This window comes from Myotis daubentonii, chromosome 16, assembly GCF_963259705.1.
Source record: "Myotis daubentonii chromosome 16, mMyoDau2.1, whole genome shotgun sequence".
Classification (NCBI taxonomy): Eukaryota; Metazoa; Chordata; class Mammalia; order Chiroptera; family Vespertilionidae; genus Myotis; species Myotis daubentonii.
This window is the reverse complement of record NC_081855.1, coordinates 3,711,175-3,737,889: the sequence shown is the minus strand read 5'-3', so window position 1 is coordinate 3,737,889 and position 26,715 is coordinate 3,711,175. Positions and strand designations below refer to the sequence as shown.

The following is a 26,715-nucleotide window of genomic DNA, read 5'->3' as shown; positions in this document are numbered from 1 at the left end:
GTGTGCCGGCCCACCTGGGACAGCTCCTGGGTGTGCCGGCCCACCTGGGACAGCTCCTGGGTGTGTCAGCCCACCTGGGACAGCTCCTGGGTGTGCCGGCCCACCTGGGACAGCTCCTGGGTGTGTCAGCCCACCTGGGACAGCTCCTGGGTGAGTTAGTCCACCTGGGACAGCTCCTGGGTGTGTCAGCCCACCTGGGACAGCTCCTGGGTGTGCCGGCCCACCTGGGACAGCTCCTGGGTGTGTCAGCCCACCTGGGACAGCTCCTGGGTGTGCCGGCCCACCTGGGACAGCTCCTGGGTGTGTCAGCCCACCTGGGACAGCTCCTGGGTGTGTCGGCCCACCTGGGACAGCTTTCCTTGGGAGCTGGGTGAAAACAGAGCCTGCCTTACAGGTTGAAACTACGTGAAATAATGCCGTCTGCTTGGCGTGTACGTGCACAATGCTGCTGTCATGTTGCTTCTGGGCCTACACAGAGGAGGGGAATCTCGGCTCTGCCATGAGCTGTGATCCTGGCCAATTGCTAAGCCTCACACTTTGTCTCCTCAACTTCTTTGTCAGAGAATCAGACAGTACAGAGAGAGGCGGGGCCCATGGGGTAGACTTTTTGGGAGAGCTCCCGAGGGCAATCTCTGGGGTGTCAGAGACTGGACAGGTGCTGCCCCCTTGCCCCCACGAAACCCGCCCCATCCTCATCCTCGTGACGGCCACAGGCCCCAGCGCCTGCGGAGGAGTCCCTGGCTGCGGCCGGCTGGGCCCGAGGCAGACTCGCTGGAAGCTCTGGAGGAGGGAGAGGCTGAGCTGCGTGGCTCTAGGGAGGGACCACCTTCCCGCGCAGCCCTCCCTCCGGGGCCAAATCTGGGTGTCCTCCCTGGGCTGGGGAGCTCTGCTGGCCCCACCTGCCACTCCCTGAGGCTGCCCACCACCGAGGCCCCCAGGCAGCTGGCAGGGGCCAGCCTGGGCGGGCCCAGGGGCCGGTGCTGAGCGGCCTCGGTCCCAGCACTGTGCGAGTTTGAGCCGCATCACCCTGGTCAGCACCACCGCCCCTAATGGTGACCGTCCGCCGGGAGCGCCGAGGCCGCCGGGCTCTTCCTGTGACAGCAGCCGGCACGGAGGATGGTCTCCAGGTGCCGACCCGCTGCTGGGCTCGGTGCTGGGGGAAGCTGGCCTTGGCGCAAAGCTTGGCCTCTCCCACGCACCCCCAGGCCCAGCAGAGGCGGCCACAAACTGTGGATCCCTTTGCAGCTCTGAGCAGGTAGTGCAGAGCCAGTCCTGGCGGTGTCTCACACTGACTGCCCAGGCCCCTCCCCCCCCCCAAGAGGCCCCAGAACCAACACAGCTGGTGGCAGGGGTCAGACAACGTGAGAGCAGGAACCCGTTAGCGCCACAAGCAGCACAAAAGGGCGGTCTTGGTGGCACCAGAGCCTGGTGGCGGATTCTGCCTCTCGGGTCAGCCCCTCATGGCAGCTCACACACGGGGGTCAGCCAGCCCGAGAGCCAGCCCCACCAAGGGGCGAGCCAACAGCAGTCAAGACCCAACTACAACAGGAGGGACCCACACGAGGGACATTCCTGGAGCGCCTGTCAGAGGTCAGGAAGGCAGTGCCACTGAGTCCCCCAGACCTGCTGCATTAGGACCCCTCCCAGACCGGAGGCTCCGCAGACGGACCTAATGCACAGGCACCACCACAGAGAGGCAGCCAAACGGGAGACAGAGAGAGGAATCCCCAGAGTGGCCGTGCCGGGTGGAAGGAGCCTGGCCACATGAGCAAGACGCAGGCTGGCCACCAGGGTCCTGCCGACAGCGGCCAAGAAAGGAGCAGGGAGGGGGGAGCTGCCCTGCGCTCTGCCTCAGGGTCCCTTTCCCTTAACTAGGGGCCTGAGGACTGTCTCACGGAGCTGGGACACCCAGAGGGAGACACTTGCCATGTGGTCATCGATCCGCCGAGAGTCCAGGTACACGAGGTCAGGAAGGTAGGCCCAGACGAACATCTTGTAATCCTCTGCTTCGGCGATGGGGTTCCCAGAGAGGCTGAGCGCTCGCAGGCCCTTGAACCGCCGCAGGTAGATGATCTGGGGAGGACAGGCGAGAAGAGCCACTGTTTTGGCTGCGCAGCTCTCTCTGGCATCTGCCAGAGTTGCAGCCTGGCCACAACTCCAGTGCCGAGCGGAGTGACAGGTGAGGAAGGTGCAAGGGGCTCCAGGCTCATGTGCCAAGGCCTCTGGTCAGGCCTGGACTTTCCGAAGGATCAGCAAACCTGGGTTCAAATGCTAGCTGTGAGCCTCACTTTCCTCATCTGTAAAATGGGTGTGAGGATGTTATCTGTTACATGTGTTGTAAGGATCAAATGAAATAACTATGAAATGCATGTAGGAGAGTGCCTGGCACTTACTTGAATTCACTGGATAACTGCTAGTGGAACATTCCACTAATGCTTTTATTTTTTCCTATACTCTATTTTTTTTAACCGTATAGTTAATACAGGCATACCTCATTTTATTGCACTGTGCTGTGTTGTGCTTTGCAGATATTGCATTTTTTTCACAAATTGAAGGTTTGTGGCAATCCTGCAAGTCTATTGGTACCATTTTCCCAACAGTATTTGCTCACTTTGTGTCTCTGTGTCACAGAAAGGTAATTGTAATTACCTTTTGGTAATTTTCACAATATTTCAAATTATATTATCATCATCGTTGTCGTTGTCATCATTGTATTTGCCATGGTGGTCTGTAATCAGTGATCTGTGCTGTGACTATTGTAACTGCTTTGGGGCACCACAAACCACACTCATAACAGACAGTGAACTTAATAGATAAATGAGGTTTATGTTCTTGCTGCTCTACAGACTGGCCAGTCCCTCGTCTCTCTCCCTCTCCTGGGGCCTCCCTGTTCCCTGAGACACAACGATATTGAAATTAGGTCAATTAATACCCTACAGTGCACTTTAAGTGTTCAAATGAAAGGAGAAGTAGCCCGACTCTCACTTTAAAGCAAAAGCTAGAAATGATTAAGCTGAGTGAGGAAGGCGTTGAAAGCCAAGGTAGGCTGAAAGCTAGGCCTCTCGCACCAAACGTTTAGCCAAGCTGTGAATGCAAAGGAAAAGTTCTTGAAGGGAATTAAAGGAGCTACTCCAGTGAACACATGAATGATAAGAGAGTGAAATAGCCTTACTGCTGATAGGGAGACAGTTTTACTGGTCTGGATAGAAGATCAAACCAGCCACAACATTCCCTTCAGCCAAAGCCTAATCCAGAGCAAGGCCCTACTCTCTTCAGTTCTGTGGTGGCTGAGAGTGGTGAGGAGGCTGCAGAAGGAAAATTGGAAGTAGCAGAGGTTGAGTCATGAGGTTGAAGGAGAGAAGGCATCTCCATGTCCTAGAAGTGCACGGTGAAGCAGCAAGTGCAGATGCAGAAGATGCGGCAAGTTATTCAGAAGATCTAGCTCAGATGATTAATAAGCAACATAGTCCATTGCAGACAAAGGAGCCCTTTTTGAGAAAAGATGCCATCTATGACTTTCATAACCAGAGGGGAGAACTCAGTGCCTGGCTTCAGAGGACGGGCTGACTCTCTTGTTAGGGGCTAATGCAGCTGGTGACTTGAAGTCCAAGCCAGTGCTCCCTTTCCATCCCAAAATCCTGGGGCTCTTAAGAATGATGCTAATCTACTCTGCCTGTAAATGGAACAACACAGCACATCTGTTTACAACATGGTTTACTCATCTTTTAAGTGCACTGTTGAGACCCACTCTCAGAAAGAAAGACTCCTTTCAAAATAGTACTGCTCACTGACAATGCACCTGGTCACCCAAGAGCCCTGATGGGATGTACAATGAGATTACTAGTAGTGTTGCTGCCATGACTGCTCACACAACACTCAGCCCATGGGTCAAGGAGTAATTTCCACTTCCAAGCCTTTTTAATTAAGAATTACATTTTGTAACGCTATGGGTGCCATAGACAGTGATTCCTCTGATGGATCTGGGCAAAGTGAATTGAAAACCTTTGGAAAGGATCCACCATTCTAGATGCCATAAGAACATTTCATGATGCATGGGAAGAGGTGAAAATAGCAACATTAGCAGGAGTTAGAAGAAGGTGAGTCCAGCCCTCATGGATGACTTTGAGGGGTTCAAGACCTCAGTGGAGGAAGTAACTGCACATGTGATGGAAATAGTAAGAGAACGAGAATGACAAGTGGAGCCTGAAGATGTACTGAGTGCTGCCATCTCATGAGAAAGCTTAGGATGAGGAGTTGCTTCTTATGATGAGCAAAGAAAGTGGTTCCTTGAGATGGAATCTGCTCCTGGGGAAGACGCTGTGAAGATTGTTGAAATGATAAAAGATTTAGAGCATGAAACTTAGTTGACATAGCAGTACCACAGTTTGAGAGGATGACTCCAATTTTGAAAGAAGTTCTATGGGGGTAGAATGCTATCAGACAGCACTGCGCGCTACAGAGAAAGCATTCACGAAAGGAAGAGCCCATCAATGTGGCAAACGCCATTGTTGTGTTATTTTAAGAAAGTGCCAGAGCCACCGCAGTCTTCACTCAGCAGCCATCAACATAAAAGCAGCACCCTCCACCAGCACAGGGATTACTGCTCGCTGAAGGAGCAGATAATGCTTAGCATTTTTTTTTTTTTAGCAATAATGTATTTTTTATAGTGAAACTTAATATTTTTAATCTGTGAGTTTGTTGCAATAAAGTATTTTTAAAAATTTATCTTTAATGTTGAAAGTATTACAGATGTCCCCTCCTCCCCCCCCCCCATTGCCCTCCTCCACCTGCCACCTCTCCGACCCCCACCCCAGGCCTTCACTACACAATGGATAGATTGTGTATCCATAGCTTATGCATATAGATTCTTTGGTTAATCCAGGGGTCGGCAAACTTTTTGACTCGAGGGCCACAATGGGTTCTTAAACGGACCGAGGGCCGGAACAAAAGCATGGATGGAGTGTTTGTGTGAACTAATATAAATTCAAAGTAAACATCATTACATAAAAGGATACGGTCTTTTTTTTTTTTTAGTTTTATTCATTTCAAACGGGCCGGATCCGGCCCGCGGGCCGTAGTTTGCCCACGGCTGGGTTAATCTCTCCCCACCCACCACCTACCCACTCCTGCTTCCCTCTGAGATTCCAAGTCTCTTCCATGCTTTTACATCTCCGGATCTATTTTGTTTGTCAGTTTATTTTGTTCATTAGATTCCACATATGAGTGAGATCGTATGATGATACTTGCCTTTCTCTCACTGGCTTCTTTGGCTTATTTAATATTCTCCAGGCCCCTCCATGCTGTCTCAAAGGGTAAGATATTCTTCTTTTTTACTGCTGTGTAGTATTCCATGGTGTAAATGTACCACAGTTTTTGTATCCACACATCTACTGATGGGCACTTGGGCTGTTTCCAGATCTTAACTATTATAAATTGCACTTCTATGAACATAGGGTTGCATACATTCTTTCTGATTGGTGTTTCGGGTTTCTTAGGATATATTTCTAGAAGTGGGATCATTGGTCAAATGGCAGTTCCATATTTAATTTTTGAGGAAACTCCATACTGTTTTCCACAGTGGCTGCACCAGTCTGCATTCCCACCAGCAGTGCACTAGGGTTCCCTTTTCTCCACATCCTCGCCAGCACTTGTCATTTGTTGATTTGTTGATAGTAGCCATTCTGACAGATGTGAGATGGTACCTCATTGTAATTTTAATTTGCATCTCTCTGATGATCAGTGACTTTGAGCATTTTTTCATATGTCTCTTGGCCATCTGTATGTCCACTTTGGAGAAGTGTCTATTTAGGTCCTTTGCCCATTTTCAAATTGGACTGTTTGTTTTTCTTTTGTTAAGTTGCATGAGTTCCTTGTATATTTTAGATATTAACCCTTTATCAGATGTATCATTGCCAAATATATTCTCCCATACAGTGGGCTCCCTTTTCATTTTGTTGATGGTTTCTTTTGTTGTGCAGAAGCTATTTATTTTGATGCAGTTCCATTTGTTTATTTTCTCCTAGCTTCCTTTGCCCTACGCGATGTTTCAGTAAACATATTGCTATGAGAGATGTCTGAGATTTTGCTGCCTATGGCTTCTTCTAGGATGTTTATGGTTTCCTGTCTTATGATTAAGTCCTTTATCCATTTTGAGTTTATTTTTGTGGATGATGTAAGTAGGTGGTCTAGTTTCATTGTTTTTGCATGTATCTGTCCAATTTTTCCAACACCATTTATTGAAGAGACTGTCTTGACTTCATTGTATGCTCTTACCTCCTATGTCAAATATTAATTGAGCATAATGGCTTGGTTTGATTTCTGGATTCTCTGTTCTGTTCCATTGACCTTTATGCCTGTTTTGTGCCAGTACCAGGCTGTTTTGAGAACAGTTGCTTTGAGAATATAGCTTGATACCAGATATTGTGATCCCTCCAACTGTATTCTTCTTTCTCATGATTGCTGTGGCTATTTGGGGTCTTTTTTAATTTCATATAAATTTTGGAGTATTTGTTCTAGATGTGTGATATAAGCCATTAGTATTTTAATAGGGATTGCATTGAATCTATAGATTGCTTTGAGTAATATGGACATGTTAACGATGTTAATTCTACCATCCATGAGCACAGTATATTCTTCCACTTGTTTATATCTTCCTCCATTTCTTTTTTTTTTTTAATTTTTTTTAAAAATATATTTTATTGATTTTTTACAGAGAGGAAGGGAGAGAGAGATAGAGAGTTAGAAACATCGATGAGAGAGAAACATCGATTAGCTGCCTCTTGCACATCTCCTACTGGGGATGTGCCCGCAACCCAGGTACATGCCCTTGACCGGAATCGAACCCGGGACCTTTCAGTCCGCAGGCCGACGCTCTATCCACTGAGCCAAACCGGTTTCGGCTTCCTCCATTTCTTTTTTCAACGTCCTGTAGCTTTTCGAGTACAGGTCTTTTGCCTCTTTGGTTAAGTTTATTGCCAAGTATCTTGTTTTTGTTGTTGTTGTTGCAATAGTAAATGAGATTGATTTTTTAGTTTCTCTTTCTGAGAATTCATTTTTGGTATATCAAAATGCCATTGATTTCTGGGTATTGATTTTGTATATAGCTACATTGCTGAATTCATTCACTATGTCTAGTAGTTTTTAAAAAAATTGATTTCAGAGAGGAAAGGAGAGAAAGAGAGAGATAGAAACATCAATGATGAGAATCATTGAACGGCTGCCTCCTGCACACCCCTGAGGATCAAGCCTGCAACCCGCAACCCGGGCATGTGTCTTGACCAGTGACCTCTTGGTTTCTAGGTGGATGCTCACCATGGAGCCATGTCAGCAGGCAAATCTAGTAGTTTCTTGGTGGAATTTTTAGGGTTTTCTATGTACAATATGTCATCTGTGAATAATGACAGTTTTACTTCCTCCTTTACAATTTGGATGGCTTTTATGTTTTCTTCTTGTCTGATCACTGTGGCTAGGACTTTCAGTATTATGTTGGGTAACAGTAATGTAAGTGGACATCCCTGTCTTGTTCCTGTTCTTAGGGGAAATGGCTTTAATTTTTGCCCATTGGGAATGATGTTGGCTGTAGGTTTGTCATATATGTCCTTTATTATGTTGAGCTATGATCCCTCTATTCCCACTTTACTGAGAGTTTTTATCAAAAATGGGTGTTGGATTTTGTCAAATGCTTTTTCTGCATCAATTAATATGATCATGTGATTTTTGTCTTTCAATTTGTTTATGTGATGCATCACATTTATTGATTTGCAAATATTGTACCAGCCTTGCATCCCTGGAATAAATCACACTTCATCATGGCGTATGATCTTTTTAATATATTGCTGGATGCGATGTGCTAATATATTGTTGAGGATTTTAGCATCTATGTTCATCAGGGATATTGGCCTGTAAGTCTCTTTATTTGTAGTGTCTTTATCTGGTTTTGGAATTAGGATAATGCTGGTCTCATAAAAAGAGCTTGGAAGTGTTCTTTCCTCTTGGAGTTTTGGGAATAGTTTGAAGAGTATAGGTCAGTGGTTGGCAAACCGCGGCTTGTGAGCCACATGCGGCTCTTTGGCCCCTTGAGTGTGGCTCTTCCACAAAATACCACATGCGGGCGCGCACGTACAGTGCGATTGAAATTTCGTGGCCCATGCGCAGAAGTCGGTTTTCGGCCTGGGCGAGTCTTTTGAAGAAGTGGCATTAGAAGAAGGGGGGGGATGTGGGGCGAGGGGAGACACGGCGCAGGCGGGCTGCGGGAGACACAGCTCGGGGGAGGTACATTGTTTTGAGGTATGTTCGCTGAGGTCCACCCCTTCCCACTCTCCCATCCACACTCATCTATCTGAAACAAGTACACAAGACGAGTGTGGATGAGAGAGTGGGAAGGGGTCAACCTCAGCGAACGTACCTCCATCAGATTGAGGATGTTTTTAGCAAAGGCCAGCTTAGGAGGACCCTAATTAAGTTAAAGTTTAAAAAATGTGGCTCTCAAAAGAAATTTCAATCGTACTGTTGATATTTGGCTCTGTTGACTAATGAGTTTGCCGACCACTGGTACAGGGGTTAGCTCTTCTTTGAATGTTTGATAACACTCCCCTGGGAAGCCATCCGAACCAGAGCTTTTGTTTGCTGGGAGTATTTTTTTATTATTGTTTCAATTTCATCAGTTGTTATTGGCCTATTCAGATATTCTGATTCTTCCTGATTCAGTTTTGAAAGAGTTGTATTTTTCTAGGAATTTGTCCATTTCATCCACATTGTCCAGCTTGTTGGCATAGAGTTGTTCATAGTATTTTCTTATAATCCTTAGTATTTCTGTGGTGTCAGTTGTTACTTCACCTCTTTCATTTCTAATTTTATTTATTTGGGTCCTCTTTCTTTGTTTCTTTTTAAAAAATATACTTTTTGTTAATTTCAGAGAGGAAGGGAGAAGGAGACAGAAACATCAGTGATGAGAGAGAATCATTGATTGGCTGCCTCTTGCATGCCCCCCACTGGGGATCGAGCCCACAATCCGGACATGTGTCCTTGATCGGAATTGAAACCAGCACCTTTCAGTCCGCAGGCCAATGCTCTACCCACTGAGCCAAACCAGCTAGGGCTTTTTTCTTGATGAGTCTGGCTAAAGTTTCATTAACCTTGTTTATCTTTTCAAAGAACCAGGTTTCATTGATCTTTTGTTTTTAGTCTATGTCATTTATTTCCACTCTGATCTTTATTATTTCCTTCCTTCTATTTACTCTGGGCTTTTCCTGTTCTCTTTTAGTTGTAGGATTAGACAGTTTATTAAAATTTTTCTTATTTTGTGAGGTATGCCTGTGGTGCTATAAACTTCCCTCTCAGGACTGCTTTTGCTGTGTCCCAGAGATTTTGGGTTGTTGTGTGTTCATTTTCATTTGTTTCCAGGAAGTTTTTGATTTCTTCTTTAATCTCATTGGTAACCTATTCATTGTTTAATAACTTGATATTTAGCCTCCATGTGTTTGAATGTTTTTAATTGTTTTTACTGTAGTTGATTTCTAATTTTATGCTATGTAATGAGAAGATGCTTGATATGATTTCAGCCTTCTTGAATTTGTAGACTTGTTTTGTGTCCTAACACGTAGTCTATCTTTGAGAATGACTCATGTGCATTTCAGAAGAATGTATATTCTGCAGCTTTGGGGTGAAATGCCCTATAAATGTCAATAAAATCCATCTGATCCAGTGTGTCATTTAGAGTCTCTACTTCCTTGCTAATTTTTTGTCTGGAAGATCTATACAGTGAAGTCAGAGGGGTGTTAGAGTTCCCTACTATGACTGTATTGTTGTGAATCTCTCCGTTAAAGTCCTTTAGAATTTTTAAAATATATTTAGATGCTTCTATATTGGATGCATATATGTTTACCAGGGTTATATCCTCTTGTTGGATCAATCCCTTTAATATTATGTAGTGACCTTTATTGTCTCTTGTAATGGCCTTCATTTTGAAGTCTATTTTGTCAGATATGAGTATTGCTACCCCAGCTTTTTTTCTGTTTCTATTTGCATGGAAAATATTTGTCCATCCCTTCATTCTCATCCTGTGTGTCTTTTGTTCTGAGGTGGGTCTCTTGTAGACAGCATATATTTGGGGCATCTTTTCTTTATATTTTTTTTCATTTTTTTCGGGGGGGGGCATCTTTTCTTATCCATTCAGCTACCCTATGCCTTTTATTAGGATCATTTAATTCATTTACATTTAAGGTTATTATTGACTAGAGGCCCAGTGCACGAATTCATGCACTGGTGAATTCATGCCAGCCGCCCCTGCCCCCGATTGGGGTGGGGGTGCCCGCTCCGGGGCAGGGCCGGCTGGGGAAGAGGCTGTGGGTGTTCTGGTTGTTCTGCCATTCAGTCTATTTGCATATTACCCTTTTATTATATATGCTAGGTACTTATTTATTGCCATTTTAAGTCTTTATGTCTATGTTTCTCTCTCCCTCTCTCTCTATATATATATATTTCTTTTTTTTAATTTAAATTCTTTATTGCTTAAAGTATTACATATGTCTCCTTTTCCCCCCTTTGACCTCTCCCCGGCCATTCCCACCCTCCAGCACATGCCCCCACCCCCTACTGTTTGTGTCCATGGGTTATGCTTATATGCATGCATACAAGTCCTTTGGTTGATCTCTTACTCCCCTCCCTTCCCTCTGAGGTTGGATAGTCTGTTCAATGTTTCTATGTCTCTGGATCTATTTTGTTCATCAGTTTATGTTGTTCATTATATTCCACAAATAAGGGAGATCATGTGATATTTATCTTTCTCGGACTGGCTTATTTTGCTTAGCATAATGCTCTCCAGGTCCATCCATGCTGTTGCAAATAGTAAAAGTTCCTTCTTTTTTACAGCAGCATAGTATTCCATTGTGTAGATGTACCACAGTCTTTTTAAAAAAGTTTTATTTTATTTTTTCTCTGTATAATTTGTTTTTTTCCATTTTATTTGATTCTTTTTTTAAAAATATATTTTATTGATTTTTTACAGAGAGGAAGGGAGAGAGATAGAGAGTTAGAAACATCGATGAGAGAGAAACATCGATCAGCTGCCTCCTGCACATCTCCCACTGGGGATGCGCCCACAACCCAGGTACATGCCCTTGACCAGAATCGAACCTGGGACCTTTCAGTCCGCAGGCCAACGCTCTATCCACTGAGCCAAACCGGTTTCGGCTATTTGATTTTTTTACAATATACAAAATAAATCTATTACCAGATTGTAGATACAAAATAATTAGCCATTTACATGCAATAAACATTAATATTTTAAGAAAAATGATTTAAAATATAATGCTACATGCAATAAATATTAATATTTCAAGAAAAAAGATTTTATTTATTTTTTATCTTTATTGTTCAGATTGTTACAGATGTTCCTCTCCCCCCCCCCAAAGCTCCCCTCCACCCGGCTCCCACCCCACCCCAGGCCCTTGCCCCCCTACTGTCCTCATCCATAAGTGTAAGATCTTTGTCCAATCTCTTTCCGCATCCCCCACATCCCCTCCCCACCCCAAGAATTGTCAGTCTGCTCCCTTTCCATGCCCTGATTCTATTACATTCACCAGTTTATTCTGTTCATCAGATTTTTTATTCATTTGATTTTTAGATTCACTTGTTGATAGATATGTATTTGTTGTCACTTTGTTGTTCATAATTTTTTATCTTTACCCTTTTCTTCTTCTTCCTCTTCTTAAAGAATACCCTTCAGCATTTCATATAATCCTGGTTTGGTGGTGATGTACTCCTTTAGCTTTCTCTTGTCTCTGAAGCTCTTTATCTGACCTTCAATTCTAAATGATAGCTTTGCTGGGTAGAGTAATCTTGGTTGTAGGTTCTTGCTATTCATCACTTTGAATATTTCTTGCCACTCCCTTCTGGCCTACATAGTTTCTGTTGAGAAATTAGCTGACAATCCTATGGGTACTCCCTTGTAGGTAACTAACTGTTTTTCTCTGGCTGCTTTTAAGATTCTCTCTTTGTCTTTTGACCTTGGCATTTTAATTATGATGTGTCTTGGTGTGGTCATCTTTGGATTCCTCTTGTTTGGGGTTCTCTGTGCTTCCTGGACTTGTAAGTCTATTTCTTTCATCAGGTAGGTGAAGTTTTCTGTCATTATTTCTTCAAATAGATTTTCAATATCTTGCTCTCTCTCTTCTTCTGAAACCCCCATAATTTGGATGTTGGTATGCTTGAAGTTGTCCCAGAGGCTCCTTACACTATCTTCATATTTTTGGATTCTTTTTTCTTTTTGTTTTTCCAGTTGGGTGTTTTTTTGCTTCCTCATATTTCAAATCTTTGACTTGATTCTTGGGATCCTCTAGTCTACTGTTGAATCTCTGTATATTATTCTTTATTTCAGTCAGTGTATGCTTAATTTCTGACTGGTCCTTTTCCAATTTTTTTTTTTTTTTTTTTTTTTTTTTTTTTTTTTTTTTTTTTAGCATTCTCACTATGATCCTTGAAGGTCTCACTAAGTTCCTCGGAGGTTTCTAGAAGATTCTTGAGTAACCTTATAACTGTGGTTTTGAATTCTATATCCAGTATTTTGCTTTCTTCCATTTCTTTCATTTGTGACATGTTTCTTTGTCTCCGCATTTTGGCTGCTTCCTGGTGTTTTTTTCTATGTTTTGGGTAGCTGCTAAGTCTCCTTGAGTTGATAGAGTGGCCTTGTGTGGTAGGTGTCCTACAGGGCCCACTGGCTCAACCTCCCCAATCACCTGAGGTGGACACTCTTGGTGCACCCCTTTGAGGGGTGTCTACACAGTCTTTTTGTAGTTAAGGTTTGATTGCTGTTGGAATCACTGGGAGGCCAACTGGCTGTGAGGACCAGCTGGGTATACAATGGAAGAGCTGCTGTGCAGGAGACACCCTTATGGGGCAGGACTTGCTTCAGTGGGGCTTTGGTGCTCACTGATTCTGCCCCTTGAGTGTGTCCCTTATGGGTGTGAAGAATTGTAATCTGGTATGGTCTCACACTGATCACTGGGTACACTGGCTCTTGGATCTCTAAGGAGGTGCAAAGTCAGCCACTGCCTGGGCCACCCAGCAGGAGCTATAGAGAGATCTGCAGACTCATCCTCTTTGTATCGAGTTTTGAAGTGCCCAAATGAGGCCCAGCTGTGAAGCAAGGCAGGCTGCTGCTACTGGTCTTTTGCCCTCTTTTGATAGCTTTGGGGCTCCTTGACCCAGTTGCTGCCTGTTTGACAGGTTTTGGGCTGAGAAAGGACAGGTCATTCTTATGCAAAAGCCGATGCGCACAGCTTGGGTGGGGTTGTAAATTGGGTGGGGCGGGGTCTCAGGGAATTACCAGGGCGAAGCAAACAGCAATGGCTGCCAGGCAGCCCTGCACCAGAGAGGTCCCAGTGCAGGAACAGTAACTGCTGTGAGCACCTCCGTCTGAAAGAAAGCCGCCCCTCATGTTCCTGCCCCGATGCCAGAGAGTCCAGTTTCTCCCCGTATGTGTCTGGGTCCCCCAGAGTCTCGCCCAGCACTGGAGTTCAGAGCAAGCAGGAGCTTGTATCTCCCTCCCAATTAAAATAGCAGCACACTCAGGTGCCAGCCCATTCTGTGCCTCCACACCTCCTACCAGTCTCAATGCACTTTCTTCTTTACCTCTCTGGTTGTAGTACTTCCACTCAGCCAGCTTTCCTGCAGTTCTGGATGATTCTGTATTCTGTCTTTTAGTTGATCCTGTATTCTGTTTTTTAGTTGTAATTTTCATGTGGTTGTGAGAGGCAGCAAGTACCTATGCTGTCATCTTGGTTCTCAAGAAAAAAGATTTTAAGTAATATTACCAAAACTGTATTAACATACTATAATATCACAAAAGTTGTAGACAATATTAAAAATCTGCAAACAACAGGATTACTTCTATTGTATTCTAAAATATATTTTTTTTCTGGCTCTCTTTTTGTTTATCAGTTTATGTTGTTCATTATATTCCACAAATGAGTGAGATCATGTGATATTTATCTTTCTCCAACTGGCTTATTTTGCTTAGCATGATGCTCTCCAGGTCCATCCATGCTGTTGCAAATGGTAGGAGTTCCTTCTTTTCTAAAGCAGTGTAGTATTCCATCGTGTAGATGTACCACAGTTTTCTAATCCATTCATCTACTGATGGGCACTTAGGCTGTTTCCAAATCTTAGCTATGGTGAATTGTGCTGCTATGAACATAGGGGTGCAAATATCCTTTCTGGTTGGTGTTTCTAGTGTCTTGGGATATGTTCCTAGAAGTGGGATCACTGGGTCAAATGGCAGTTCCATTTTTAATTTTTTGAGGAAACTCCATACTGTTTCCCACATTGGCTGCACCAGTCTGCATTCCCACCAGCAGTGCACGAGGGTTCTCTTTCCTCCACATCCTCTCCAGCACTTGTCGTTTGTTGATTTGTTGATGATAGCCATTCTGACAGGTGTGAGGTGGTACCTCATTGTCATTTTGATCTGCATCTCTCAGATGATTAGTGACTTTGAGCATGTTTTCATATGTCTCTTGGCCTTCTGTATGTCCTCTTTCAAAAAGTGTCTAATTAGGTCCTTTGCCCATTTTTTAATTGGATTATTTAACTTTCTTTTGTTAATTTGTATGAGTTCCCTATAAATGTTGGAGATTAAACCCTTATAGGATATAACATTGGCAAATATGTTCTCCCATGCAGTGGGCTCTCTTGTTATTTTGTTGATGGTTTCTTTTGCTGTGCAGAAGCTTTTTATTTTGATGTATTCTCATTTGTTTATTTTCTTCTTAGTTTCCATTGTTCTAGGAGCTGTATCAGTAAAGATACTGCTATGACATACGTTCGATATTTTGCTGCCTATGGATTCTTCTAAGATTTTTATATTTTCCCGTCTTACGTTTAAGCCCTTTATCCATTTTGAGTTTATTTTTGTGTATAGTGTTAAGTTGGTGGTCTAGTTTCATTTTTTTTGCATGTATCTGTCCAATTTTCCCAACACCATTTATTGAAGAGACTGTCTTGACTCCATTGTATGCTCTTGCCTCCTTTGTCAAATATTAATTGAGCATAATGGCTTGGGTCGATTTCTGGGATCTCTATTCTATTCCATTGGCCTATATGTCTATTCTTGTGCCAGTACCAGGCAGTTTTGAGAACAGTGGCTTTGTAATATAGCTTGATACCTGGTATTGTGATCCCTCCAACTTTGTTCTTCTTTCTCAGGATTGCTGCAGCTATTCAGAGCCTTTTTAAAATTTCGGGGAGAATGACTTGCCGAAACCGGTTTGGCTCAGTGAGTAGAGCGTCGGCCTGCGGACTGAAAGGTTCCAGGTTCGATTCCGGTCAAGGGCATGTACCTGGGTTGCGGGCATATCCCCAGTGGGAGATGTGCAGGAGGCAGCTGATCAATGTTTCTCTCTCATCGGTGTTTCTAACTCTCTATCTCTCTCCCTTCCTCTCTGTAAAAAATCAATAAAATATATTAAAAAAAAATAAATAAAATTTCATATGAATTTTTGGAGAGTTTATTCTAGATCTGTGAAATATGCCATTGGTATTTTAATGGGGATTGCATTGAATCTATAGATTGCTTTGGGTAGTATGGACATTTTAATGATGTTGGTTCTACCAATCCATGAACATAGTATATTCTTCCATTTGTTTATGTCTTCCTCTATCTCATCGGTTCTCAACCTGTGGGTCGTGACCCCTTTGGGGGCCGAACGACCCTTTTACAGGGGTCACCTAAGACCATCGGAAAACACATATATAATTACATATTGTTTTTGTGATTAATCACTATGCTTTAATTATGTTCAATTTGTAACAATGAAATTGAGGGTCACCACAACATGAGGAGCTGTATTAAAGGGTCGGGGCATTAGGAAGTTTGAGAACCACTGCTCTATCTCTTTTTTCTTTTCTTTTTTAAAATTTATTTATTTATTTATTTGTTTATTTTTTCCCCTTTATTGAATAAGATATTACAAATGTGTCCTTATCCCCCCAATGTCCCCTCATCCCCCCAATCCTGCCTTCACCCTCAATGGCCTATAGTTTTCCGAGTACAGGTCTTTTACCTCCTTATTTAAGTTTATTTCTTGGTATCTTAATTTTTTAGTGCAGTGGTAAATGGGATTTTTTTTTTTTTTTTTTTAGTTTCTCTTTCTGTGATTTCATTATTGGTGTATAAAAAAGCCATAGATTTCTGGGTGTTAATTTTGTATCCTGCTACATTGCCAAATTCATTTATTAAGTCTAGTAGTTTTTTGATGGTATCTTTAGGGTTTCTATGTACAATATCATGTCATCTGCGAATAAGGACAGTTTTATTTCTTTTTTTCCAATTTGGATACCTTTTATATTTTCTTCTTGTCTGATCGCTATGGCTAGCACTTCCAGTATTATGTTGAACAGGAGTGGTGAAAGTGGGCATCCCTGTCTTATTCCTGTTCTTAGGGGAAATGAGTTTAGTTTTTGCCCATTGAGTATGATGTTGGCTGTAGGTTTGTCATATAAGTCTTTTATTATGTTGAGGTATGATCTCTCTATTCCCACTCTGTTGAGTGTTTTTATCAAGAAAGGGTGTTGGATTTCGTCATATGCCTTTTCTGCATCAATTGATATGATTATGTGATTTTTGTCTCTCAATTTGTTTACATTATGTATAACTTTTATTGATTTGTGGATATTGTACCTTGCATCCCCAGAATAAACCCCACTTGGTCATGGTGTATGATCTTCCTAATATAATGCTGGATCTGATTTGCTAGAATTTTGTTGAGGATTTTATCATCAATGTCCATCAAGGATATTGGCCTGTAATTCTCTTTCTTCGTAGTGCCTTTATCCGGTTTTGGGATCAGGGTAATGCTGGCTTCATAGAAAGAGCTTGGAAGTGTGCCTTCCTCTTGAATTTTTTTTGGAATAGTCTGAGGAGAATAGCTTTTAATTCTTCTTTGAATGTTTGGTAAAACTCCCCTGTGAAGCCGGCCAGACCAGGGCTTTTGTTTGCTGGAAGATTTCTTATTACTGCTTCAATTTCATCGGTAGTTATTGGCCTATTCAGGTTTTTTTTTTATTCTTCCTGATTGAGTTTTGGAAGCTTGTATTTTTCTAGGAATATGCCCATTTTGTCTAGGTTGTCCAATTTTTTGGAATAGAGTTGTTTGTAGTATTTTTTTACAATCCTTTGTATGTCTGTGGGGTTGGTTGTTACTTCACCTCTTTCATTTCTGATTTTTGTTTATTTGGGTCTTCTCTCTGTGTTTCTTGGTGAGCCTGGCTAGAGGTTCAAATGAATTTCTCAGGGAGGATCTCAGCTGCGACAGTCCTCCCTTTGTTAAGAATGTACTCCAGCCTGGCTGGTGTGGCTCAGTGGTTGAGCATCAAACTATGAACCAGGAGGTCATGGTTCAATTACCAATCAGGGCACATGCCTGGGTTGTGGGCTTGATCCCCAGTGGGGGGTGTGCAGGAGGCAGCTGATCAATAATTCTTATCATTGATGCTTCTCTCTCCTTCTCCCTTCCTCTCTGAAATCAATGAAAATATATCCTATATAATAAAAGCCTAATATAAAAATTGTCCCCTTGACTAGGAGTTCGACCGGGAGTTCAACCAAGGGGAGGGCCAGCCAGCCAACCGCCTGTGGCCCCTCTCCCCAACCGGCCACGCCCCGGCTGGCAGCAGTGGCAGGTGGCCAGGGGAAGGGACACCCTGGCTGGCAGCTGGGGGAAGGGAGGCCCTGGCCGGCAGCCACTAGGAACCCTACCCATGCACGAATTTCATGCACTGGGCCTCTAGTTTATATATAAAAAGGAACAGTCCTAGCCAGTTCTGCTCAGTGGATAGAGCATCAACTTGTAGACAGAAGGGTCCCAGGTACAATTCTGGTCAAGGGCGTGTACCTTGGTTGCAGGCTCCTCCCTGGTCAGGGCTCATGCAGGAGGCAACCAATCGATGTGTTTCTTTCACATCTATGTTTCTATCCGTCTTACCCTCTTTTCCACTCTCTCTCTCTATAAATCAATGGAAAAATATCCTTGGGTGATGGTTAAGAAAAAAAAAAAAAAAAAGAACGCACTCCAGCCTGACCCTGAATGAGGTGACTCATGTCCATCACCTCACTCTTCTCCTGGCAGGTGGGTTATGGCCATTATCTCCATTTTACAGATGAGGAAACTGAGGCATAGAAGGCTCAAGCCTTAGGGGCTGCAGCTGGGGTTTGGACCCAGGCCATCTAGCTGACGGAAGCAGAAGAGGAATCTGGAAAGGGCATTGGGCAGCTCCCAGGATTGACTGGCGGCCGGAGAAGCAGTTCCCAGCTGTGGGCCTGTCCCTGCCCCATCCCCAGCCGCTGGGATCTTGGGAATAGACAGGGGGTCAGCCAACCTTCCCCCAAATGACCAATGACCTCTGCCCCCTCACACGTACACACCCCTGGCCCCCCGGGTGGACACCAGCTTCTTGTCATGCTGTGTGTCCTGATTATGCAGATGTGTGCTGGGCAGCCCCGAAGGACTGTGCCTTGCGGGTCTCTGTATCCACTGAGCACAGGCCAGATGTCCCTCCAAGCAGGTCCTTGCCTCAGCAACGGCTCTTTAAGTGAGCCTGGGGCTCAGGGAAAGAAAGAGGCCCCACCAGGGCACCCACAGATGGCCTTTCACGGTGAAGCGTGTTGAAACATTACTGCATCTCTTGTGAAATAAGCTGCGTCCCTGGCTTCTCTAGGAAAAGGGGAAGATCTAAAAGACTGACCCTGCGTTTCCCTTTGGCACAGACCCCCGCCCCGCCCGCCAGCCCCGGGCCTGAGCTCACTCACATTCATCATGTTGCCGATTTGGTTGTTGCCCAGGGACAGCACCTGCAGCTTGGCCAGGGAGTCCAGAGAGTCGATCTTGGAGATGCGGTTGTTGAACAAGCTCAGGTCCTCCAGGTTCACCAGCGTGTCCAGCCCCTCGATGGCCTCGATGTTGTTGAAGGACAGGTCTGGAAGGAAGAGGGCCAGAGGGCTGAGTGACGAGTTAGGGGTGGACCGTCCTGAACCAAACCTGTCTGGGCTACCTACGCTCTCTGAGCCAGCACCAAGCTGTCTGACAGAGCTGTGCATGGAGTCGAGCTGTCCTCGCCCTCTCCAGTTCTGCCCTTACCTTCCTGGCTCGGGACACGCGGGCAAACGCTCATGTCCGTGCTCTGTTGCTGTTCTGAGCTGGACATGCCGACTGGCAGGTCTGGAGTGGGGAGCCAGGTGCCGTGTCCCCTTTGCCCACCTACAGGCATTTGGTAGTGATGCCCGGCATCCGCTCAGCACTCACCAACTTACCAACTGCTGGTGTGTACACCCCAGACAGCAGCTCTGAGTGGCAGTCTGGAACTTCTCTCCCTGTGGGGCGCGGCTACAGTGTTTGGACAGGTTCAAGCCTTGGACTGAGGAGAGGGCACAGTCCTCTCATTGCCACGTGCAAGTCCCAGCTTGGAAAGCAGAGCCCTCCCAGCACAATTATAGCCAACAGCTATACCTGTAAGCTTAACCTATGGTCTGAACACATGGCCCCACGTGCCTGAGTGGTAGAGTTCAGGTGCATGTAGTTGAGTGAGGTTGAAACCCACGAGAATGCTGTAAACATCTTGATCACGCCCTTACTTTGCCTTGTGGCATCTGCTATAAAATAAAGACACGGCTTGTGGGCGCTGGCGCTGTCTCCTCATCAGGGAGCAGCGTCCCACCGAGACCCAGCTCTCATTCTCTTGTCTGTCTTTTCTAAGCCTTTCACCGCCCCCACTCAGGGTCACTGAACCAGGCTGCGCTGGCATGAGTATGCCATGGCCGTGCCGGCTCCCCACATCTCCCCATTTGCTCAATTGGGAAGCTAAGTTCAGAAAGGCTTGGTGATTTGCCCGAAGCCACACAGCTAACTACTGGTGCCGGAGGGCAGCGAGGGCTCCCCCCAGACAGGCTGCAGGTCAGGCCTTCTAGGCACAGCACGGCCAACTCAAGCTTCCCCCCAAGCCCACGCACCCCAGCTGAGGTGTCCTGGTCCTCTCTAGCCCAAACTTCACAACTTTGGAACTAAAATGGACAGTTTTTAGTTGGGGCTGGGCTGCAACTCTGTCCTAGAATAGTAATAGCCCAGAGGCCCAACCTGGAATTTTTAAAAATATATATATTTTATTGATTTTTTACAGAGAGGAAGGGAGAGGGATAGAGAGTTAGAAACATCGATCAGCTGCCTCCTGCACACCCCCTACTGGGGATGTGCCCGCAACCAAGGTACATGCCCTTGACCAGAATCAAACCTGGGACCCTTCAGTCCACAGGCTGACGCTCTATCCACTGAGCCAAACCAGTTAGGGCCCAACCTGGGAATTTTTCATGAGCTTGGGAATACAGTCATGGTAGCTGCAAGCTGGCACATTAAAAAGGTGCTGTGGAAAGTAAGTGTATCCACATCCTCATTTAGTCTCGTTGGTATGTCGGGGATGCTCACCTGCTGACGGCTGGGATCAAGGATACCTGAGTGTCCCTTTAGCTACGCTAGGCCCTTGAGTGCATTACCTCATGGAATCCTCATAGCAGAGGTATCACCACCTGATTTTTTGGACGAGGAAACCCAGACTCAAAGGGCCGGGTGGTAATATGCCTGAGGGCACAGAGCACCCAGAGAAGCCGAGGGTCAGAGGGCTGGAACAGCTGCTGCAAAACTGGCTAGCACTTGGCTGAGCTGGGATACAAACTGGGGCCTGCTAAATGCCACGCCTGCCCACTTCCCTTTCCAGCGGGCAGCCAGGTCTGCACTCCAGAGGCCTGGCCACCCCCCAGAACCAGTGCTGCAGGGAGATGTTCCGTCTGGGGCCAGCGAGGGGCGCTCTGACCTGTTGTGCTGCCGGGAGCTGTGGAATAGCACTGCCACCATGGCCAATGTCAGGCACCAACAAGACATCCTGAATGCCAACGTGGTGAGAGGTGCCAATCAGCTCTCCAGAGCCTGCTCCACCGCTCGGCGCGCTCACCCGGAGCTGACTGCGGGACCAGCGGTGGGTACACGTCGTGGGGGCTTGCTGAACCAGCTCAGGGACCAGCTCTCCCTGCCTGCGGCTGGGCCCCTGGGCTGCTAGTGCCGTGGCTGGGCGAAGGCTGGTTGGCTCTCTGAGGGGCGCAGGCTGACCTTTTGCCAGAAATGTCCCCTCCTGCTTTCTCACCCTGTGCCATGGGGTCCCGGGCATCACAGGAGCGCCTCCCAGGAACCTGTGGCACTTGTTTCATATCTGAGGGACGGCTGGGCTGGTCGCTCTGCCTAAAAGCCCAGCATTCAGACAGCTGGTGCCTGGCAGGCCTCCAGAGGGGGCATGGCTCAGGGCCTGGTTGACCTAGCGCCCCCTTCTCCTCCTTCATTTCCTAGGGCAGGGGTGGGGCCCTTTGGGTATCTGTGACATCATTCGCGGGCCAGACATAATTAGCAACTTAAAAAGTGGCCTGCTGTATTTGGTCAGGCATTGAATGAACTCACCCCGAATGCCTTGGCAGGGCCAGACCAAATGGGGGCTCTCTCAGGCCTTCCATGGCCTAAGGGCCGGACATTCCCCACCCCTGTAGGGAGGCAGATGACTTGTGGCGAGGCAGCTGGGCCACTCAGCAGGAATGAGTGCCAGAGTGCCGGGGGAGCCCCGGCTGGGGTCGCCTCAGCTGCCTGCCGCGTGCGACGCCACCAAGCCTCTCCGCCTCAGCCGCTGCGTCTGCGAAACTGCAGCCTAAGCGGGCTGTGGGGCTGCGGGGGCTGGCAGCTGGCAGCACACTCAGCCCAGCCGCTGGGCACACCTGGAGGCTCCCCCTGTGCCGGGCTCCGGCTACGGGGACACAGCCTGACAGGGTGAAGGAACCCGGCTTCGGGCCAGACAGGCCTGGGTTTGCACCCCAGCAGCTCTGGTCGTGGAGCTTTGGGCAAGTGCCTGGGCCGCTCAGAGCCCCTCCTCATCTATGGATTGGGATTGTAACGGGCCTTTTGCTGTAAGAGTGAAACAAAGCAGTTATACAGGGCTCCCCAGCCAGCTCCTCCCCCTCCAGGCGCCCACCTGCCCCTCAGCAGCGGGGAGGCTTGCCTCCTCGCTCAGCAGACAGACACGGGTCATCAGGACCCTGCGGTCTTAGCAGTGAGGGCCAGAGCTCTAGAGTCAGTGCTGGGCTGGGAGCCAAAAGCCCCCACCACTCGCTGTGGCCTCAGTTTGCTCATCTCTACAATGGGCTGCTGTGTGCATTAAAATAGCTCACATGGAGGCCCATGCTTAGCAGGTGGTAAGTAAGTGCTCAGTGCAACTAGCAACTGTGATGATTCTTTTGGGTCTGATCGGAGCCCCCAGGAGTGGTGGGACCCACAGTTAGCTGTCAGCCGCGTGCAGTGACCACAAGGAAGCCAGGGCTGCTCCTTCGACCACCCACTCCCAAACCGGAGGCTGGCAGCTGGGGGCGGAATACACTGTCCTGGCGCGTCCAAGCACATTTCTGGATGTGCCCGGGCTTTTAAAAAGAACAGCTTCAGCCCTGTACAGTGTGGCTTGCTGGTCGGAGCACTGGCTCATGCTGGGAAGGGCTGTGGGTTCGCTTCCGGATTCCTAGTCAAGGGCACGTACCTGGGTTGCAGGTTTGGGCAACCAATCGATGTGTCTCTCTCACGTGGATGTTTCCATGTTTCTTTATCTCTCTCCCCTGCCCTCCCTCCTTTACATGCTCTCTGAAAATCAAATGGAAAAATATCCTTGGGTGAAGATTAACAAAGAAGAACCATAACAATAAAAAGAACAGCGTTCTTGCTCCCTGCAGACAGAGCTTCTGCTGCCTGTGGGCTCGCAGGGTACTGCCAGGGAGACAAGCACCGTGGCGAGGGTGATCTTGGCGGGGTCGCCTTGAACTCGGGCGGTCACACACACGAAGGGGCCTTACCGAGCCAGACCAGCTGTGTGAGGTTCTCCAGGCCCTCGATCCTCTCGATGATGTTATTGTCCAGCTGCAGCTTTCTCAGGTTCTCAAACTGCCAGAGGTTGTCAATGCGGAGGATGTCTGAAACAGGCCGCGGAGACCGCTGGCTCCAGCCTCGGCTTAAGGTTAGAGTCTAGAGCAGTGTCCTGGGGGACTGCGCTGATGCTACGCACACGCAGGCCCAGCCCCGCTCCTGCCTGCAGTCTGTGGGCGCCCTGACTGGGCTGAGCACCAGGAGCTCAGGACACAGGGCTTGTGCGGCCTCCGGGGCCAGGCTGAGGGCTGCCCGGGACGCCAGACAACTTGGGGCACAAGGCACAGGCCGGGGTCCGCCTGCCTTCCCTCTGCCGCGTGACAGACGGAAGCCAGGCTGCAGGGTGGATGCCTCCTTGTGCACTGTGGGTGGGTCAGTCGACTGGTTCAGACATTTTGGAGGGCCATTTGGCCACATTTACTGAAATATTTAATGTCTGTGCCCTTTGACCGTGCAGTTTCTCTACTTGGAATCTGTCTGCAAAGACACACTTGTGTATATGCCCAAAGAAATGCCTCTAGGAACATGATGGGCAGAAAGACAGGGGGACCCCAAATGCCATATGTGGGGGTGTTGTCATACAGTGACAGGCAGGCTCCATGAGTCATAGAAGCGCCCACCCTGTGGTCCCTGAAGGCCCCCTTTGCAGTCACAGGCCAACTCGCTGTCTTGCCGGACACCCACAAGGCACTGTGGCTTCTGTGGCTGCAGCCAGTGGGTCCCGAAAACCCTGAAGTTTGAATAAGTGTATTCTGTGTATGTAAAATTCTAGAGGGCTGACACGGTGTCCCCAGTTCATTCTAGACAGAAGCTACAAATAGCTCTACTGCTTACACGCACCTTTGCTCTATATTTGCTTTTGTAGTAACTGCTGAAACTTAGAAAATGCTCATTGTGAGGTGAAGCGGGGAGAAGGTCCCCTTAATACGCACACATTTGGGGCAGCAGTTTCAGTTTTCACTCAGGGGGACGATATTCACTGAGGTCCTGGGAGAGACACAGCACCCTCCCCACTGTCCTCTTCCAGCCATGTCTCCCTGGGGCGAGGGTGCGGGGGGAGGGGCCAGCGTCTCTCTGACCCAGAGTCCTGCCTGTCCTGGGCCCCAGGGCCAGGTAGCACTGGGGTCTGTTCTTTAGCTCTCTGACCAGATTCCCAGGCTGCTTCGGCCACCATCCCTACTTGTGCTTCTGGGGTGGCCCAGGGCCCCCGACGCCAGCACCTCCCATCCCGGTCTGGGTTTCCCAGGCACCTTCTCTGAGCCTGGCCTGAGCCTGAGCCTTGGGTGCAGCTGACCTGCAGGCGCCACTCCTCAGGGTGGCTCGCACACTCCTGGGTGCTCGCCGGGCACCCCTGCTCGCTGGCTTTCCCCACACATCAGCAGTTCGTGTGGAAAAGCCAAACAACACAACAAAATCAGGATCCACTTGGCAGTTAGCTCTGAACGAGCCGCTAGCAGGACAGGACTACCTCCAACGCCCATTATCTTCAACGTGTACACAGAGCCCCACTCACTGCCACCGCCTCGGTTTCGGCCCATCAGCAGTGCCCCTAGACTCCCTGCTCCCTAGGCCCCGCCGTCTATCCTCCTGCCGCCGTGGGACCCTGTGAAAACCTAAATCCCTGTCCCTCCTCTGCTCAGGACCCTCCGAGGCTCCCCGCTCCCTCACTGTACAAACCACACTCCCTCTCCAGCCCAGGCCGTGCTAGCTGACCCGCCACTCTCCGCCTGTCTCCACCCAGGTCTGCGCCCGGCTTCTGTGCCAGCTGCTTCCTCTGCAGTCAGCACCTTCCTGCATCTCCGCGTGGCCCCTTCCCTTCCCGCCTTCCAGTCTTTGCTCAACTGTCACCTTCTGGGTGAGGCCTCTCACCAACCGATAAAACACTGCGTCCACCAGGTCCCCGTCCTCCTCTCCTGAGTGAGTTCTCTCCGCAGCACAAGCTGCCTGCAGCGGACGCGACGCTGTTCTCCCTCCGTTTTATTCTGTGCGTGTCCCTCACTTGAATGTCAAGCTCCAGGAGGACAGGCTGTTGCTTCTTCATCTTCTTTCTTTTTTTGGGACTTTTTTGTTCACAGTTGAATGCCTAGCACCTAGACAAGCGCCTGGCACACAACAGGCACTTGGTAAATTCTGGCGGAAGGAACCCCGGCTGGGAGGGGGAGCATCAGGAAGGGGGCAGTGCAAAAGCTCCCTCCGGTGACAGCCATTCTGCAGCCCCTTAGCCTTTCATTACCAGGCCAGGGCCTCACTGTTCTGGGTGGCCAGCCCTGCAGAGCTGGGGTCACCCTGGAGGCCTGTGCGCTCTGTGGGCTGGGCTCAGGGCCTTGCCCACTGCTGGGCCCCCAGGGTCTGGCCCAGACCAGCTGAGGCAGGGCCTCAGGGAAGACAAAGAGGGTAAAGGAAATCAAATATATGGTGACAGAAGGAGCGGAGACTGCGGGCCGTGCGCACATGCTAGAGTGTACAAATGCTGATGATAAAGTTGTACACTTGAAATTTATAGTGTTATTAACCAATGCTACTTCAGTCAATTTAATTTTTTTAAAAAAAGAAGAAACCCCCCACCAAAACCAGTCAAAAGAAAGAAAAGAAAAAAGAATTCCTTCTTGTTGAGCAGATGGCTCAGCAGGTCGGCTGGGAACCCAGGATAGAGCGGGACTATGAATCTGACCCATCCCTCCACTGTGGCCCGCCTGCAGGTGAGAATTGTGAGAATAATCAAGTAATCTTTTCTGTCAAAGAAGGGAGTTTAGGCAACTGCCATTTTGAAACCGAAAAGGTCAACCCCTCCCCTTTTCCTTTAAATTAGCACAAGAATGTGAGCCTAAACTCTGACCAATCAAGAGTGAGGGACAGATGGTGTGTGTCAGGGATAAAGCCCTATGTAGCTGCACGCCCTCCTGCAGGAGTAAAGATACTGCCTTGCCGTTGGCTCCCACGTATCACTTGTGTTCTACCAGGACCCTTGGTTTGGGGGCTCGCCTTCTTTCTAACATGCACAATGCCCGGCTGCAGGCTCTATGCCCATCTCTCCTGCTTCCTCTCACAGCTGTCACTAGCCTTTTTTATGAACCCAAACTGTGCACGTTGTCTTACCTTGTCCTCCCAACCAGCCCTTGGCCAGAGACTACAATGATCCCATTTCACAGATGGGGACACTGAGGCACTGAGGTTCTACCTGGTCCCCAGCCACATCTCCCCAGTAGGCTACCCGGCCACTCTTGCCCGGCTCCGGGCCCATGGCCCTGTGCCACTCCTATCTTCTGCTCCTCCGCCAAAGCTGTACATCCTCCTGCCCGCCCCCCACAGCTGTGCTGACTGCTTGGGACCACCCTCCTAGGTTCCTCCGCCCGAGGACACTAAGGCCTCCGTGGGTCGCTTCGATGTGGAATGGGAGCATTTTACCTTTTCATACGGACTTTGCCCGGAATTCTGGGGCTGGGATGTGGACTGGAGAAAGTCAGGGGGCCCTGCCCGGTGCCCTGCCCGCCCAGGGTACGCACTCTGGAAGTCCAGCTGTAGGGAGACGACGTCCTTAAAGAGGATGCCCTCCTGTCTGGCCAGCTGCCCAGCCTCCTCCTGCGGGCCCTGCTCCCCCACAGCCAGCTTAAGCATGTCCTCGTTCATCACTCTTGGCTCCAGGGAGCTGCACAGCCGGTTCATCTTCCCTAGAAAACATTCCGTTTGTGTTCCACAATCTGCTGCTCCCTCTGCCTGAGGCCAGGGGCGG

General features: G+C 47.9%; 1 protein-coding gene across 1 annotated transcript in view; it reads right to left on the bottom strand.

Moving 5' to 3' along the window:
• DRC3 (dynein regulatory complex subunit 3) overlaps nt 1–26,715 on the bottom strand; it is a 50,450-nt gene that overhangs the window by 18,788 nt on the left and 4,947 nt on the right. Inside the window, exons 3-6 of the mRNA XM_059668403.1 lie at nt 26,489–26,653; nt 22,916–23,032; nt 18,803–18,969; nt 1,927–2,073 (exon numbers count right to left, since the gene is read on the bottom strand). Of these exons, the coding sequence (XP_059524386.1) occupies nt 1,927–2,073; nt 18,803–18,969; nt 22,916–23,032; nt 26,489–26,648 (591 nt within the window). The 5' untranslated portion in view covers nt 26,649–26,653. The remainder of the gene's footprint in view (nt 1–1,926; nt 2,074–18,802; nt 18,970–22,915; nt 23,033–26,488; nt 26,654–26,715) is intronic.